The 18,920-nt window shown below is 34.8% G+C and overlaps 1 protein-coding gene across 3 annotated transcripts in view; it reads left to right on the plus strand.

Annotated features, from left to right (window-relative positions):
- Positions 1-18,920, plus strand: part of SS18 (SS18 subunit of BAF chromatin remodeling complex) — a 76,276-nt gene that overhangs the window by 42,743 nt on the left and 14,613 nt on the right. Inside the window, exons 6-10 of one of the 3 annotated variants that reach the window (XM_024757898.1) lie at positions 11,348-11,515; positions 12,194-12,298; positions 15,138-15,230; positions 15,943-16,065; positions 18,366-18,499. In XM_024757898.1, the coding sequence (XP_024613666.1) occupies positions 11,348-11,515; positions 12,194-12,298; positions 15,138-15,230; positions 15,943-16,065; positions 18,366-18,499 (623 nt within the window). The remainder of the gene's footprint in view (positions 1-11,347; positions 11,516-12,193; positions 12,299-15,137; positions 15,231-15,942; positions 16,066-18,365; positions 18,500-18,920) is intronic. The other 2 variants (XM_024757899.1, XM_024757900.1) reach the window with 2 other exon arrangements.

An 18,920-nucleotide genomic window follows, 5' to 3' on the forward strand; every position in this document is an offset into this window, starting at 1 on the left:
TTTTTTTTTTTTTTTTTATTCTGTCAATTAAAGGTTCAAAACAACAGCAAGATCCAGTCAGTGCTAGATCAGAAGGGGGTTCAGATGTTCCTCTGTACAGTTTGGTGACCAGGAAAAAGCAGAAAAATCGATAGTGATTCTTTACAGCAACCGCCGTAGTTATGGTACACTTCTTAGAAAGTATAGTTAAGGAAAGGTAGGATGTGCGCAAAAATGGATGTTGCTGCAGCATGGTTTGATATGACATTATAAGATCTGAAGAAGGAAAAAATAATGCATGCAGCAGTGTGTATGTAGAAAATAGTTAACTGTTTTTGGAGAAAGGACTTGAAGTGTTTATAGGAATTTTTTGTTCAAAACATAGGGACCAACTAGTCTTTCTATTTTTTTTAACTAAAATTATTTTTCTTTTATTGAGTTATAATTAACATACAATATTAGTTTCAGGTGTACAACATCATGATTCGATATTTTCACACATGAAATGATCACCATAAGTCTAGTTACCAACTGTCATTGAACAAAATTGTTAAATATTATTGACTGTATTCCCTATGTGAAAAATTAAAAAAAAACGTATTAATGCAAAGGCTAATATAATAAAAACATGTAGATCTCTACCACACAAAACATGTCATTTCAAAAAGCTGCTCAAAAAGTTGGCCCTATTAAATTTACTGATTATATATTACTATGTTCATGGTCATTATAAAAATTTCAACAGTTACTATTTTTTTAGCTTTAAAAGAAAAATGAGTTTAGATGACAGTGGCATTGTAATTGGTGCCTACTTTTAGTTGTAGTTTTATTTTTTTTTAGTTGTGGTTTTATACATATCTGTGAATTGAGAAAACTGAAATATTTTTTAATTCAGCATTTAGGTTTATTATTTTAGCAGAATATTTCCCTCTAAGTTTTCTTATGAGGACTACTGCTTTTAGGTGAAAGGTTTAGCAAGTTTTTAATGTTAATTTCTTTCTTAAATTGCTAGGAAAATGTTGTAAATAGTCAATCCAGCAAACTTTCCATGTTATTCTCACTGTTATCCAGATAAAGTTCAGTGACCATCACTTTGAACTTTAGGAGTAAGACCTGTGTTCAGAGTGAATCACTGTCTTCTTAGGTATTGGATCTACTCACTCATGGAGAGAGAGCGTAAGCTCCACTGGAATTCAGAAAGCTCCAGAAAGGGAGAAGTTTGCCTCTTTTGTTCACACTGTTTTGTTCTGGTGCCTAGAACAAAACCTGAGGGTAGGCATACAAATCTGTCTCTTCAGTGAATAGGAACTGAAACCAGATGTTATATGATAACCTGGAAAGACAGAGTTAGTGCCTTAAAGATGTTTCTTTAAAAGTCAAATTGGAATAGTAAGGCTTTCTGGACCAACAGATAGCATTTGGTAGAATCAGCAGTTTTCATTCCCAGGCATTAGTGATTATCGCTTTCCACATTTAACACCATTTTACTTACTTATTCCATATTCAAATATAAGGATTTTCACAAATTGTTATATTTGTGTTAAAGCATGTATTTCACAAGTTCCGGGTATGGTATATAATTCTTCAGACTTGGATCCAAGTATTGGCCCCATAGATTACCGTGTGTGGGATCTTTGACTCACTCACTCAGTTTCTTTAAGTAAGATTAAGTGAGATGATAGCATTTAAAAATCCTAATTTGGTAATTGTATAGTTTACATAAAATCAGTTAGAATAAACAAGGTAGTTTTTTTTTTTTTTGTAATAAAAACTCAAGATCAGTTTATTGGCTATTGTCTTTTTTAACCATAAGATCTAATTTATTTCTGGCTTTAATTTTGTTTGAATAGTATTAAGAAAGTTTTGATTCATTTAGCTAATAAGTTGCAAGTGATAATGATCTGATCTAGAGGCTTGGAATTAGAGTAGTGGGAAATTTTTCTTTCAGTACCTTTATTATTGTAAATATGAAGGGCAAAAAGTATGTATTACCATAGCCAGGACTGTTATATTTACTCTTATTATACAGTGGTTTATTATCTGATCAGAGCTGTACACATCTTTGGGTTAGTAGCTACTGTTATTATCCTCATTCCGTGCATGAGGAAACACATCCTTTGGAAATACAGGCAGGCCTGCTGTTGCAAAGTTCTGATATGCATGAACTTCTGTTACCACAATTTAGTTAAATAACACCTGTTGCCGAACAACGTGGTTCAGAGTTCACTTACCATGGTATATTAACTGTGAGTAGTTGCATAAAGCACAAACTTGGCTGCTGTCTCCTCAGTCCACAAATCACTGTATTTATGATTGTCATGATCGATGACCATTCACGTCACTTTCAGATTCTGTCAGTGATTGATCACTGTGCATCCATCCGTTATGCACATAACAGCAAAGCATGGAGTTGTGTTGCTTCCTTGGCTCCCAGAGATACATGTTATTTTATAAAAATAGATAATTCAAAGAGGGCCTTGGCCAACAAAGATAAAAAAAAGTCTAACAAAGAAATGAAAAGTAATACTGCGGGAAATAAATCCAAGTCCTTTGTAAGTAGAATTAGAGAAGGAATTGCTGACCTTGGGAATGTTGACACTGCTGCCATTTGAGAGACTCTAGATCTGCATTGCAGGTCCTCAGTGAAGGTGAACTTGCTGATGTAAATGAGGAAACTGGCTGTGATGAAAGAACGAAGATGTCCCAGAGAAAGCGAGACTAGCAAAATATTTTGTATTAAGGAAAGTCTTGGAGACATTTCATAACATTGAAAGCGCAAAGGATAAAACGTTGGAAGTTGATCTGCACTCTTTTTAAAAAATTTATTTATTTTTGGCTGCATTGGGTCTTCGTTGCTGCACGCGGGCTTTTTCTAGTTGCAGCGGGCAGGGACCACTCATCGTTGTGGTGCACAGGCTTCTCATTGCAGTGGCTTCTCTGGTTATGGAGCACAGGCTCTAGGCACGTGGCCTTCAGTAGTTGCAGCACGTGGGCTCAGTAGTTGTGGCTTACGGGCTCTAGTCGCAGGCTCAGTAGTTGTGGTGCATGGGCTTAGATGTTCTGCAGCATGTGGGATCTTCTGGGACCAGGGATCGAACCCTTGTCCCCTGCATTGGCAGGTGGGTTCTTAACTACTGCGCCACCAGGGAAGCCCTGGAAGTTGGTCTCTACTTAAAAAGGAATATGCCAATTTGCCAAGCTATAGAAAAGACGCTAGCTCCGAATCATCAGTTACATCATGACAATTTGGAGCTAGCATCTTTTCGAACTAAAGATGGGAAGATAATAAATCATGTTTGTATACTGATAGGAATGATCCATTGGAGAGAGGGGAATTGATGCTGCAAGAGAGTGAGGAAAGGAACAATTGCAGGAGCAATGTATTTGAGCTGCTGGGAGGAGTTTGAGGTCAAAGTCCCCAAGACTTCTGTCACCTGAGTCTAGCCCACTGCAGAGTTACCGGGAACAGTCCCCAAGGTTGGCTTCATATCTGACACCAGTTACAAGTCTAGGGTTCCCAAAACTACTCTCAAGTTCAGTGATTTGCTGGAAAGACTCACAGAACTCACTAAAAGTTGTTATACTTAGAGTTATGATTTATTACAGTGAAAGGATACAGATTAATGTCAGCCAAGGGAAGAATCCAGAAGACGTATGAATGCAGAGTTTCTTTCCCATGCAGTCAGGATGCTTTGCTCTCCTGGTCCAGTGTGTGACACACAGAGTATTGGTAACCAGAGGAATTCACCTGAACCTCCATCAATGTTCAGAGTTTATATTGGGGCTCCATTATGTAGATTTGATTGATTGATTGATTGATTGCTCACAGTGTCTGTCTCAGTCTCCAGTCTCTGGTCCCTCTGGGCATGATTCAGAGCTCCCGCCAACCAGGTTCAGGAGCTTTAGGAATCCTCAGTTTAATAAATTTAGTAAATCTTCAATATAAAAAAGCACTGTGATATTATACTGAATTTTAAGTACAACATAGAATATCTACAAATGAAAGAATTATTTCAAATATTTTATTCCATAGAAATATGTGTACCTCCATAGTGGATTTGAGTGAGTGAGAACTGTGCATACACTCATCTTTCTTCACTGTAAAAATTGGTAAATTGGGCTTTCCTGGTGGTGCAGTGGTTGAGAGTCCGCCTGCCGATGCAGGGGACACGGGTTCGTGCCCCGGTCTGGGAAGATCCCACATGCCCTGGAGCGGCTGGACCCGTGAGCCATGGCCACTGAGCCTGCGCGCCCGGAGCCTGTGCTCCACAACTGGAGAGGCCACAACAGTGAGAGGCCCGTGTACGGGGGAAAAAAAAAAATGGTAAATCAACATTGGTAATATGGCAAGTTTCTTTTTGTTACAGTTTAGGTATACACAACCATTACATTGTAGTTCAGACTAGGTGCTTTGTTTAAACATTTGATCATTATTCCTATATTGGATGGGTTTTTCAAGATTGTAATCTTTCCCCCACTGATGACATTTTTCTGGTTATAAAATATTTAATATGAAAAATTTGGAAAAGAAGGAAAAGCATAGAGCATAAAATAAAATCACCTATATAATCTTGCACTATAAGTTTTAAATTACTCCACAGACAGGGTACAGTCCACTTATGGATAGTAAGTAACCTGTACTTAGGCTCTTTGTAGCAACAGTTTGAGTACCTGTAATTACATAATTATTTGTAAATATCTGTTTTATTATTTTTCCCTAGACTCTTTAAGTTCTATGAATTCAGGAACTGTGTCATGTTTTTGTTCACTATTTTATCCTATTTGTTAACTGATAGATTAGCTAGATTTCCTGCTGCTGTAACAAATTAGAAAACTAGCATCCTTGTCTGTTGTATTGTCATCCATTGGCTGTCATTCCATGAATGAACCAAAGAAGGAACCTGTCAGGTACTGTCAGAGAAAGCAGATGATTGTCAGTTATACCAAAACCTTTCAGGTTTGGGAGACAGAATCCAGATGAATTTATATTCAACAGATTATAAACTTAGTTTCATTATGACTCATTTTAAAATATTTTTTATTTTGAAATAATTGTAGGTTTACAGGAAGTTGCAGAGGTAATATAGAGAGATCCTGTGTATCCTCCTTTCAATCATCTTTAAGCCCTGGCAACCACTGTTGCTCTTCTCTCCATCTCTATTATTTTGTCATTTTCAGAATGCTACATAAATGGTATCATGCAGTGTGCAGCCTTTTGAGATTGGCTTTTTTTACTCAGCATGATTAATATTTATTCGACTTGTTGCATGTATCAGTTGTTCATTCCTTTTTGTTGCTGAGTAGTATTCCATGTTATGGCTGTACCACAGTTTGTTTAACCATTCATCTATTGAGGGACATTTCAGTTTCTAGTTTTTGGCTTTTACAAATAAAGATGCTCTGAACAGTCGTGTACATGATAATGTTTTTGTTTGGACATTAGTTTTCATTTTTCTGGGATAAATAACCAGGAGTGCTATTTCTGGGTCATATCATAAGTTATATATTGAGTTTTTTTAGAAACTGCCGAAGTGATCACCAAAGTAACTACCATTTTACCATCCCACCAGCAATGAGTGAGCGATCTGCTTTTTCCAAGTCCTTGCCAGTATTTGGTATTGTCAGTTTTTTTCTTTTTTATCTTAGCTGTTCTAAAAATGTGTAGTAGGCTACATCTCATTGTGGTCCTAATTTGCATCTCCCCAATGGCTACTGATACTGGACATCTTTTCATGTGCTTATTTGCCATCTCTATATCCTCTTCAGTGAAATGTCTCCTGCCCGTTTTCTAGTTGAATTATTTTTTAACTGTCTATCTGTCCATCCATCTACTCATCCATTAATAGCATCTTTTTCAGAATGCATTTCAGAGTAACTTGCAGATGTTAGTACACTTTACCCATGAATACTTTAGTCTGCATATCATTAGAGCTCAACGTTTAAAAATTTTTCTTTTAATAGTTTTTTCTTTAGGTAATATTTACATGCAATGAAGTGCACCAATCTTAAGTGTATCATTCACTGGGTTTTGACGTATTTGTAACATTTACTCCTTGGGATTCATTTTACAGCTAACATCCTAGGTGCCCTTATGGGATGCAGTTCTAATCCAGTTTAACCATTTTGCATGAACTATAATCTGGTTGCTTTTATGGTAAAAGGGGACAATTGGTTACTTCTTTTCCATTACACTTCTGTCTCAATGTGTGATCCTAAGAGTACCGGGATAAGAATCATCTGGGGTAGTTGTTAAAACAAGATTTGTCTGCTCCACCCCATACCTGCTAAATCAGAAACTCTGGGGGTAAATTTTAGAAATTACGTTTTACAAACATTCCAAGTTCATACTTACTTACAGTCCATTCCCTCAGAAGTTTTTTCTAGGCAGGATCATTTCTTCTGTACCTGATGGTTCATAACTTTTCAGCTTTCATGCTAAGTGACACAAAGCTATATGTTCTAATATAGCCCATCTCCATGGCTTTCTACTTGGACAAGGTAGGACCTTACTTTCACAACAGATTGTCACTTGTGTCCCATAAATCTAGAGCTTTTGGAATACCTTTCATTCTACAATAGATGTTTAACAGTGACTTTGTTTTCGAATTAATATTGTATAGTATAGTTGAAACTATTAAGAGAAGTTGGCTAAGAGATTGCCTAGCTTTTTACTTTGCTGGATTTATTAAGCCACAACACATCCCTTTTCCAATTTTCAATCACCAGAAAACTGAATACATAATCTAATTCTCAGACTAGTTTGTAGAGATGCCTGTGATTTTGAATTATGCCCTTGAGAATCCAGGACTTCTTAACTCAGCACTATTGACATTTTGAGCTGCATAATTCTTTGTTGTTGGGGCCTGTCCTGTGCATTGTGAGATATTTAGCAGTATTTCTGTCCTGTACCCACTAGGTGACAGTAGCAACCCCCCACACCAGTTGCAACGACCAAAAATGGCTCCAAACTTTACTGAATGTCCCCTGGGGACAAAATCACCCACAGTTGAAAATCACAGCCTTAAGAAATAATTACTGTAAGGAAGTACATGTAAGGATTGTCTGTGCTACTGAAGAAACTAACAATAACAGAAGTTACTGATTGATACTATTATGTTTCAGTACTTTTGAATACTTTCATGAGATTTCTCTAAAAAATTCATGTTATGAAAAGTTTGTATCTCTTAATGAACTGTTCTTTTTACTAGATAAAATCTATCATGGTTCTATTTCTTCATTGGTTTCTAGGAAATTCAGCTAAGTTTGTACTAGTTAACAGTGACTTTACTAAGCTGCTGGGATTTTCTTAGTTACTTGGCTCATGTTCTTTTATCCTTGGTGTTATATCTAAATGTCTTATTATGAACTGCTTGAAACTCTTGATGAGCACAGATGTACGTTTTTGGTAAGTAAAGAATCCTATTCGCTTTAAGTGGCTATTTAATAGGTGGGTGAGCTAATTGAATTTACTGGAATACAGGGATTTTTTTTCTTGCAAATAAACCATTAGTAATACATTCAAATGAGAGTTGTAAGTGGTTTAGTTTGAGACTGAATGGTTAAGGAACAAGTAGTAAAATGTGAGCAGTAGATGATGAAACATGAACAAGAAAATAGGCTTGGAGTAGGTATTATCTACGCGGTTTCGTGGTCACTATAACAGAGATAATAGATGAAGTGAAGAAACTTCTTGTATTCTAGGATTTTATTATTAGAGTGATGATGTTACATAGAACTGTTTTCCTGGGAGATATTACATGGGAGAAGTATGATTTGACTTCGAAGAAGAGGTACACGTAATGGTTAAGAGCATGGCTTTAGAGTTCTCACCACCATTTCCTAGCTATGCAACTTTAGGTAAGGTTCTTAATGCTTGTATGCCTTAAGTTTTCTTACTTGTAAAGTGAAGTTGATAACAATACTACATGTTTCATAGGGTTCGAGGAGGATAAATAATAGACATAAAGCTCTTAGCTTGGGCTTCCCTGGTGGCACAGTGGTTAAGAATCCGCCTGCCAATGCAGGGGACATGGGTTCGAGCCCTGGTCTGGGAAGATCCCACATGCTGCGTAGCAACTAAGCCCGTGTGCTACAACTACTGAGCCCATGTGCCATAACTACTGAAGCCCGCACACCTAGAGCCTGTGCTCTGCAACAAGAAAAAAAAAAGCTCTTAGCTTAATGCCTGGCCCTTAATAAGTGCTCATTAATTGTTAGCTGTCATTTTTAACCTTCACTTAAAATAATTCATAGATTAATGGTATGATTTACAGAGTTTTAGTGTATTGGTTTACATCTCAAGATATGAATATATATGCATGTATGTATATATGTATATAGAATTTTAAAAATTATATAGTTCTAAATTCTTCACAGATTATTTGAAGCTTATTTTTTTAATTAATTTATTTTAGTTTAGTTTTGGCTGCTTTGGGTCTCCGTTGCTGTGCAAAGCTTATTGTTATCTTTATAGTTGAGTCTTTAAAAAATTCTTCTTTTTGAACAACTAACTTGAGACAAAACTAAGTATTAACTGTCTCATTGGAGCAAAGAATTCCAGTAATGTAAAATATGGTGATTTGGGAATATTTTACACTGTTTAAGATATAGGACATTGTTTCCATAGAATATCTGTTAGGGTGTGAAACTCAAAGTGGAAAGAAATAATGTGGTGATGTACATTTGTGACATGTCCTTTTAAAACACTTTTACAAAACCATATTATAATTAAGACATTAGTAGGATCTTTGTATCACACTTTTTAGTTCATCTTAGCATCAGAATGATTTATGTAAAAGATAAAGAGTAACCTTTAAGCATACAGTAATGTGTGAGGTCACTATTTGTAGAAAATGATTTTAATAGACTTATAATCTTCACTCTGTAGCACAAATTTTTAGAACTTATTTTGGGGGTAACCTTTTGAGATTTAGCTCTCTTATTTCCATTAGTATCTCAAGAGATAACACACATTTATTTGCCAGTGTAGCATATTTCATTATCATAAGAAAAATAATATGCTTCCTAAACAATCAGAATTGAAGTCGAATTTTTTTTTAATGGATAAGGCTTCAAGGGAAAAGATGAAAAGTACCATGTTTTAGCAGTGCTCTCCTCCTCCATTCTCTGCTGTTTTAGGCTTGATCTTGAATGATGTCAGGGATCCTTAGAGGGAGAGAAGTGACAGAGAATAAAAGAAGGGTGGTAATTGAGCTCTTTGGGATTGGAAGTGCTGACAGTCCCCAAAGATAAAGCACAAGTGGCATGGTCTTTTCTATCTAGGGCTTAAACTAGAATTACTTTTCTCCTTTACAGCAGAGCTTGGAATTTTGTTGTTATTGTATCCTTTGGGATTTCCCCCCAGCTATTGTGTTTTTGCTTTCTTTCTCCTTTATTTTTAATTTTGCTTCCAGTGCATATTATATGCTTTAATTTTATAGTTATCTTCTCTTAAGACAAGAGGTCTTTAATCAGTGATGGAGAAGAAAGACAAGGCAAAACCTTCATTTACTGAAAATGAATTCTATAAATGGCCAATCATGCTGCCTACTATATTATGAATGCTAGTATTCAGTACTTTATTATATACAAAATACATTTTAAAAATTGTAACCTCAGTTAAAGTAGTGTTTTGGAACTTTTTAAATTGCATAATTTGTTTCTGAACTACTAAGTTTGCTATAGCTTCAGTAGAGGCAATGAAGAACAGTAGAATAAATGTGCTTTTGAAGTCAAACTTGAGTTATGCCTGATTCCCAGTTGATATCTATTAGCTTATATGATCTTGATCTTTGGATTCTTTGGCTAAAAACTTGACAATTAGTATCCTTGCCTTTGGTAGTTGTTAGTGATTTACATTAAATAAATGTGAAAGCGTGTCTGGTAGTGTTAAGTGCATTCTGTGTCAAGTTCTCTTCCCCTCCACTCTCCACTGAGCCACCTTATCCCTACTATTAGGAGTTTATTGTTGAAAAAAAAAGTCCCAGAGTAACCTTTGAAAGGTTTATATTTATGTCAAAATTAGAAGGAAAAAGGAATTTAAAAAGAAGTAGAAAAACAGAAGAAGGCAAGTAGGAGAAAAAGAGTTAGCTCTGATAAAATACTTCTTTAGACAACCAGTTCTTCAAACTGGAAGAGTGAGTTCTTTCTGCTTACATTGTTGCTGCTATTGTAGGTCAGCAACATATTTAAAGAGGTGGGCATGTTTTGTTTTGAATTTTTATATAAATAATGAGCTTTTGGCTCATCTGGGCAGTTTTGCCTGTAAAAGTTTTCTAGTTCTTTGCCTTTTGTACTTTCTTCTTAAATTTTCCCTAAGTCAGTAAAGGCGGGGAGTATGTAGCTCTTTAGGCGGTAAACTGGGGGATGACTCATACATACTTCTCAGATAGTAATGGTTATAATGGTAGAATGATGAGCTCCCCATACCATAACTTAGCCTGGGGAACCTCTGAAGAGCTGCTTACATGTTTACATGACAACACAGAACTTTATGGCCATTGTTCATTATATCATATGATATATTTTTACTGTTGCCAATGTGACACTATAGCAGTGGTCGTTGGGCTACCTCGATATTACTCGCTTTGGAAACCGCATAGTTCTGATTTCTAAGTCTATGGCTTAGTGTAGTTCTCTGCCTAGGTGTTTTTGATTGTGTATGTGTGTGTTAGAGCTTATTAAGAAGCACTGTATAGTCTTGATTTCAGGAAGACCTTTTTAGTTTATAAATCTTAAAGTTGGAAAAAGGAAAGAAGACCCTTAGATTTTTGTTTTAAAATTGTTTATGAAATTCCACCAGTATAAGGAGTATATTCATAAATGTGTTTGTAGTTTCCCTGTCTACCATTATATAATGACTGGGCATTGAAAAAGGAAAAAAAAAATGGATACACTGAAATTAGATTTCTTTCCGTTAGTTCGACTACTGATTTGCTGTGTGATTTTGTGGTTTACTTTGTTTTGGTATATGTTCTTATGTAGCATAAGGATTCTATCTTTCCTAGAAAGATTGCATAGATAAATACTATATAGTACATAATAAAAAAATATATACATTCAGGATGTTCATATATTGTATCCACTCTTTTTTTAGAAATTGTTACAGTATTCCTCCAGTGGAATTCAAATCACCTACCATGGATTACTTGTTTTCCCTTGTTTGCAGATTATTTTAGGCATGTGAACTGTAGTTCAAAGATTTGTTTTTATTACTTGAAGTCAGTTTATCTTGCAATTATATATATATAAATATATATATATAAAGTATATAGTTTAGGGATTATATGATAAAAGATTTTTGTATTTCTCTTAAGATGTTAAAATTATATGCCAAAAATTACGTGCATAATGTTTTGTCTGTTTTCAGGTCCAATGATGCACCAGCAGCCTCCTTCTCAACAGTACAATATGCCGCAGGGAGGTGGGCAGCATTACCAAGGCCAGCAGCCACCTATGGGAATGATGGGTCAAGTTAACCAGAGCAATCATATGATGGCACAGAGACAGATTCCTCCCTATAGACCACCACAACAGGGTACGATTCCATTTGGAAAATTTTTAACAGTAGTCGAAAGGCTTTAAATTTTAATGAACTTTTCAGACAGGCAAAGTCAGAGCTTTTTGTTTCTTGATTTTTAAAAATCATATTTTATTATTTTTCTTAAAAGGTAGTGGGTATAGTAGGTACAAAGGGTCACAGAAAGTGGATATGAACTTCCTGGTTTATAGCTTTCTTTTATTTATTCTTTTCTGGGAAAAGTTTACGTCAAAATTTTATATCGAAAGCTTACTAATTTACAGCAGAAAATACTGTTTTATTTTTGAGAAGTTACTAAATTTGAGAAGTTACTAAATATATGATCAGAAACAAACCCTAATTTATTTCAAACTGCTCTAATATCAAAATAAAAAAGAAATTAATTTTCTTCCAGTTTGAATCTCTTTTTAGGAAGTTAATGTTTGTTTTTTTGAGTTGGTATTGTTTGATACTGCATGTATGGTCTTAACATTAATTTTTGTGAAATGTGGTGTGTGGTGTTGCTGTGTGTTTATGTATGTGTGTGTATACGAATAGTCAAAAGTATCTGAAATGCCCCAAAGCATGGGAGGGGAATCTACAGAAATCATCTCTCATAACACCAGATTAGACGGAAAGCCTTTGAATGACCTGGTGAACAAATTATTTACATCTTGACTGGTTGTGGTTTTTCAGGCCCACCACAGCAGTACTCAGGCCAGGAAGACTATTATGGGGACCAGTACAGTCATGGTGGACAAGGTCCTCCAGAAGGCATGAACCAGCAATATTACCCTGATGGTAATCTCTCCTAATGTTAACTTTCCCATTTTCTATCCCTGCCCAGTATTAATGTGGGTAGCTACTCAAAACATTCTAATCAGAATGAAGAAACTAACAATGTTTCTTCCAAATTTAGAAACACTTCAGTAATCTAAAGCATCAATGGTAGCATTCGTTTATAATCTATTTTAAAGTATATTTTGTTTGGTTATTCCATATTAGTACCATCAGGAATCATGTTCTGTCATTGGAATCCTTTCTTATATAAAAGAGGATCCTTTTATATTTGGAATTGTTCATTTGAACCAAAGCAAGTGTTACTGATTTACTTTTTTAAATAAAAGCTTTTTTGAGGTAATTCATATACCGTAAAGTTCACCCACTGGTTTACTTTTATGCATTGTATAAATACGAAGAGAATATAGTTTTGAGTATTCTTCCAAATTTCATCATGTTCGTTAATGTTGCATATGTCTCAAAGAACAGAACTATGTTTATATACATTAGCATTTGCACTTGAGAAAGATTTTAGAGACTGAATCATATCCATAATATAGCTGTTTATAATAGAGTTAGTAGAATAGAAAGGCATTTGGAAACCAGATTTTAACTTTAGTTACTTAGTTTAATGGTATGTTTATTTTTTAGTGGGAAGGTGGCTTGTGAAAAAGTGGTCAGTAAAAGATGTACTGTGCTTAGTAGTAATACAAGCATACAAGCAGGCTTTCATCATACAGTTCTTTGTTTTCCTGTATGTTTGAAAACTTTATGATACAATGTTGAAGAAAAAATAATACAAACAAATAAAATTGATCATATAGAGGTGGTTAGATTTTTCTTGTTTGGAAGGACTTGCCAAAATCTTCATTTATTTTAAGCTCCCTTGATGTATTTAAGGTAAACTGCTTAACAGAAAACTTGGGCAAACTAAGAACTTCAAGATAAAGTGTTGGGACCATTTGACTAGAAGCTAATGTAAGCTAGCAAGAAGATATAATTTGGTGTATTTAAAAAATAATTTTGTCCACCACTTTTTATCAGTGTATAAAGCATAAGTGGTATGGGGACGTTGGCTTTTTCCTGCAAAGATTCTGCTTACACAAGCAGAACAAACACCTGTAGAATTTTGCACACAAAATCTCTGTTAGTGGCAGTGATATGTATGGATAATTCTGGTTAGAAGACAACATTGTTTTTTAATGTTTTACTTGCCCTGAATTATTTAGAATGTTGGAGTTTTTTTTCTTTTTCCTTTCACATGTAGACATTATTTAAGTTTTTTTTTTAATGAAAAACTTTAGTTACATTTATAGACTATAGATATTTTAAAGAAATGAACTCTAGGTTGTTAAATATGATACGTTAGGAAGTCTGCTGAAAATAAATGATTGTTTTGTTTAATTTTAAAAATACATTTTAAGTAATTTGAGTTGAATTTAACACTGTTATTTTGGTCCTGAGTATTTCCTGAAATGTGAAATTTGTATTGTTATAAATATGAACTTTCTATTCAAAATAGAGATGTTATTTTTGTAAATAGCAGAACTTTAAGGTTGCTATAAATTCATTTTATTACATAATGGAATTTTAAAATTTCAGTGGTATCATTTTTGCATAGCTGTGTATTAATATATTTGTCTGACATTTACATAGAGTATTTATTCCATTTATAACAACAATTAATTTTCTTAAACAGCATTGGATATTTTGTTATTATGCTTAGATAGTATGTCAATAAATATGTAGATTAGGGGTTGGCAAACTTTTCTGTAAAGGGCCAGGAAATAAATATTTTCGTCTTTGCAAATCATGTGGTCGCAGTCTAAACTACTGAACTCTTGTGGTAGCATGAAAACAGCTATAGAAAATATGAATGGATATGACTGTTCCAGTGAAACTTTCTTTACAAAAACAGGCCACTGGCTGTGTTTAGACTGCAGACCATAGTTTGCCAATCCATAATATAGATATTTATGAGGTGGTTTGGGAACATTGGAATACTAGAGCAATGAGTATTACATTTATTTATAACTATATTCCTCCTTACTTAATTAGGTATTTTTCTAAAATTTAGTTCAGATTTTACCTAACTGAAAAGTTATTTCCTGCGATTTCTTTGAGCATCTTAGTTAAAAGGACTAGAGTATTGATTTCATTAAAAGTCTGGTCATCTTGCAGGTGTAAATTTATCGTGCCTTAAAATTAAAGGTGTACTCTAGCACTTAACACAGTATTAATTTTATGAAGGTGTATGTTTATGATACTCTAGAAATATTTTCTAAAGGCTCCTAGAATGGCAGGATTAAGCAAAATATTTTTGCATCTGAAAATACTTTGAGATACATATACTTTAAGCAAGTTAATAGAAAATGTGAAAAATTTGTTTCAGTTTCTTTTAGGGGAAAAAAACTTATGGAGCTCTTTTATATTTTGCATTGTTTTAGCATATGCCGTGGAATTGGCGACCAGCAGAACAGGTGTTTGACAAAATATAATTGCTTCCTTTGTTCGTTCTAATTTAATTCAAGTTATTTACATGTGAAAGTCCTAAATGCTTTCATTCTTTTTTTTTAATTGAAGATAAAGTTTTTTTTTCCCTCCTTGATGAGGACTGTCAGAGTTAAGACTAAGTGTAATGTTTCTAAAACTGTTTTTTGCTTTAAAAAAAATTTGCACGTTATCTCAATATGAAAACAATCACATTTGGTAAATATTTGGCTAATGCAATTGAAATTATTTTTTATGTATTTCCATTTCTTTTTCTTTTTTTCAATTTTATCTGAAAGTTTAAATATATTTAGGGTTTTCACTCAGTGGCCATTAACGTTTCTTCCTGTCTCTTGTCGAATTGATGTAGGTCATAATGATTACGGTTATCAGCAACCGTCGTATCCTGAACAAGGCTACGATAGGCCTTATGAGGATTCCTCACAACATTACTACGAAGGAGGTATCTATATACCTTCACACACATACACATATATATCCCCTTCTACAGGAATGAAAATTCTTGCATAAGGCAACTTCTACCCACGCAAAGCTCTCGTAGAATACTAGTTGCTGGCTGTCTTGAAAGTTGCAGGGAGCCTAGAACAATCAAAATAATTTCCTTACAAATATTTAAAATGTATAACCATGACTTGCCATTTCTAACAACAATAAAAAGACTAAAACATTTTAAAATAATTTTTTCCTCAGTGGAAATTTTCTATTTGAACATAAATCCATCAATCCAATTTTTTTTTCTTGTGTGTGTTTACATATGTATAATTTTACATATAAGTTTAGTGCCTTTAGGAAACAGCTTGCTGATCTTGTGTAGCTAGTGTGTGCTCTTGTAGCTGTCTTTAATTTTGTCTTTTTTATTTTATTTAGCATAGTCATGATCTTATGACTGTGATGTTCCAGTAAATGTAATGCTCGTATGGCAGAGACGCTGAAAATGCTGCAGTTCAACCTTGCACAATTGGCTTTAACTGCAGTTTGTTTGGCCGAAATCCTTCTGTTTGGTTTGAGTTTTTTCTTTGTTTTGTTAACTTTTAAAAATCAATATGGCATTTTATTTTGTTCTTGTGTTGTTGGCTATGCATCTTAGAGGAAAAAAGTTAATTAAGCAAACTTCTCAGTTTTTTTTTTTTTCCTCTTCTCCAATTATCCTGTAGGGAATTCACAGTATGGCCAACAGCAAGATGCTTACCAAGGACCACCTCCCCAACAGGGATATCCAGCCCAGCAGCAGCAGTACCCAGGGCAGCAGGGCTACCCAGGACAGCAGCAGGGCTACGGTAATGGCTTACTGCAGTTTATTCTTGTCACCAAAAAATGTGATGATTACTCTTTCATAATACAGAAGTGGATATTTAATGTTTATTTTTCTAAGGATTATTTTTGAAAATTCACAGTTTTAGCTTAGCTTGTTACTGGAGTGTTTATATTTAAAGTGTTGTTCTTAAACTAGTAATCCATTTAAAAAGAAACATAAACTAGAGATGGTTCATTGACCAAAGGTAAGGTATGTAGTCACTCAAAATGAAATCCTTAATGAATTCTTAAACCTATTTGGCATCCACAACCAGCCAATAGCTTTGTATGTGCTTGGAAAACTGATGAGTTGGGTGATGATTAACAACATCTACATAATCTGCTTGGCAAATTTGTTTCTAAAACTAATGACTGTTACCATGAAAAGTAACATTGATCTTTTAGTGTACAAGGGAGATCTATTTGGAACACGTAAATAAAATGCCTTTGTCATTCTCTGTTAAAATAGCAGTTTACACATTCATAGGAGTATATTTATTGCAGGTATGTATCTTACACTTTGGGAGAAGTATAGCCATCTTTTCTTATTATATACTCACTATGATGTCTACTAGTTGGCTATCTGACTGTTAGATAGGGAGGGGGGGAATAATACAGACCTGATGTCTCAGTCTTAAATTTTCTGCTTCTATAATAACTATTTTAGATATAGGAAAATATGATTCCTACGATAGGAGAAGTAGCTGCTTAATCTGACATCATCTTTTGCTAACATGGCCTCTTTTTTAACATTAGTAGTGTCTTATTATTTTTATTAATTGGTTTAAACTCTGCTGTTATTATGGGCACCTCTTTCCACCTGTGATAACAAATCTAAGAACCAGGATCAGGCTGAAATTCTCTTGCATCTTCAACAGAAGCACTGGAATTCAGCCAGGTATTGGGTGTCAGGAATTTTCCCCAAAATGATCAGTTCTGGTTCCCAAATTCCAGCTATGACTTTAGAAATACTCCATGCATTTGTTGTCTTTACAAAGGGACTTTCTTGCTCCTCTCAAATGGCATTTCCATTTCATGACCATTAAATATTTGTACATTGAATAAATAGAGTATTCTGGTTTTATTGTGTTTGCATGAAAACAAATATTATGTGGATCAGTCAGGTAAGTTTATTGATTTAAGAGAAATATTATTTTCAGTGGAAAGAGAGAGTAAAAGAAATTTAGTGATTTTGGCTTAAGTAGTTAAATGCTGTTGTGTCAGACATCGTTGGGCACCCTAAAGGAGACGTTCCCATTTTGCTTATCTGTAGGTTTCAGCTGTCAGACTTGCTTCTAATAAAAAATACAGTTTTAAAAATTGGATGCATAATAACTAAATAAACAAAATAATAGACTGGTGGAATTTAAGCTTGAAAATTTCTTGTTCTCTTTGACATCTTTCTCTGCAGTGTTTTTTATAACAGGATTTGAATGGCTGTGATAGAAAACATTTAAGTATCAAAGCTTTTCAGCTTATGCTTTATAAAGCATTCTTTACAATAGACAGGAGTAGAGTTGAAATAGACGTATTTGTTTGGCAAGCCAAATTAGTCCCTTGTCATCTCTGGAAGTTGAAATCATTCATTTATATGGGTTAAGTATTAAAGGTGATGGGTACACAGAGTGTAACTTTTGAATCATGTTTTTTCCACATACAGCCTGTGGCTTTTCAAGTCTTCTTTAATTTCTGTTTGAAAATATTGTGATAATGAGTTTGTCAGTGCAGAACATAAAGCTTTCTTTTGGTGATTGCAAATGCAAATCTAGAAATTACATGTAAAATCATTCTTTGTGATTCTTTTACTGATTGCAAGTATAAATCTTAGAGTTATACAGCTGTAACTATCACTGATTTCCAAACTTTATTCAGAAATTACTTCAGTATTTCAATTTGAGTCAGCTTCTTGCCTTTTCTTTCCACTGCTTGCTTATTATACTGGTTAACTTCCTACTAGAGGTATAGATGAATTTCCTTAACATCATGGAGTTAACTTGCTTTACAACTCCTGAGTCTCTTTTACTCATTTTGACATATAAAATCTTAATGGCTAACACGTAGCACAATAGTTATACTGAATCAGAGCATATTGGTACATGGTAGTGTCCTTAACAGTATTTTTACTTCTTATAACTTTTGGAATGTATTTCAAAACGCATTTGAGAAAAATCGAGATACCAGACTGCAAGGGAATATGGTAACATCTAATCTTAAACCGCTTCTGGAATTCTAGGGACTTACTGTATTTTCTCCTGGGCTTTTGTGTGTGCTGATTATTTTACAGGTCCTTCGCAGGGTGGTCCAGGTCCTCAGTACCCTAACTACCCACAGGGGCAAGGGCAGCAGTATGGAGGTTACAGACCAGCCCAGCCTGGGCCACCCCAGCCCCCGCAGCAGAGGCCTTACGGGTATGACCAGGTGAGTTACCCGGGTGGCCGGGACTGCCCTGTTGTTTGCTCACTCTCGACTAGGTTGCACGTTTCTCAGCTGAAGATTCATTTTTCCCGCCTCTTGTTTATAGTGTTAACCGAAAAAAGGTGGTTACTTACTCTTGAGTCTTCTTCATAGAACGCTGACACAGTTAATCATCGTTGCTGTAGCCTGCAAAACATGGCGTATCTCTAAGCGCCAGCATTCGTTCATGTTTGTTCATTCATAGTCTCTCCCTGGGCTTTACCCCCTAGGCATACTTCCCTTCGCTATCCCAAACATTATTCCATGTTCTGAAGCCCTTAATTTCTCTGATGTCCCTCACGTTTATTGTTCAAGACTCTGCTTTGACCTATGGAAATGTGGAGTCCATCTGAGGCAGTGCTCTTCCTGGCTCTCGTCTTCACTC

The sequence above is a fragment of the Neophocaena asiaeorientalis genome, unplaced genomic scaffold (assembly GCF_003031525.2).
Source record: "Neophocaena asiaeorientalis asiaeorientalis breed wild unplaced genomic scaffold, Neophocaena_asiaeorientalis_V1.1 scaffold142, whole genome shotgun sequence".
Taxonomy (NCBI): domain Eukaryota; kingdom Metazoa; phylum Chordata; class Mammalia; order Artiodactyla; family Phocoenidae; genus Neophocaena; species Neophocaena asiaeorientalis.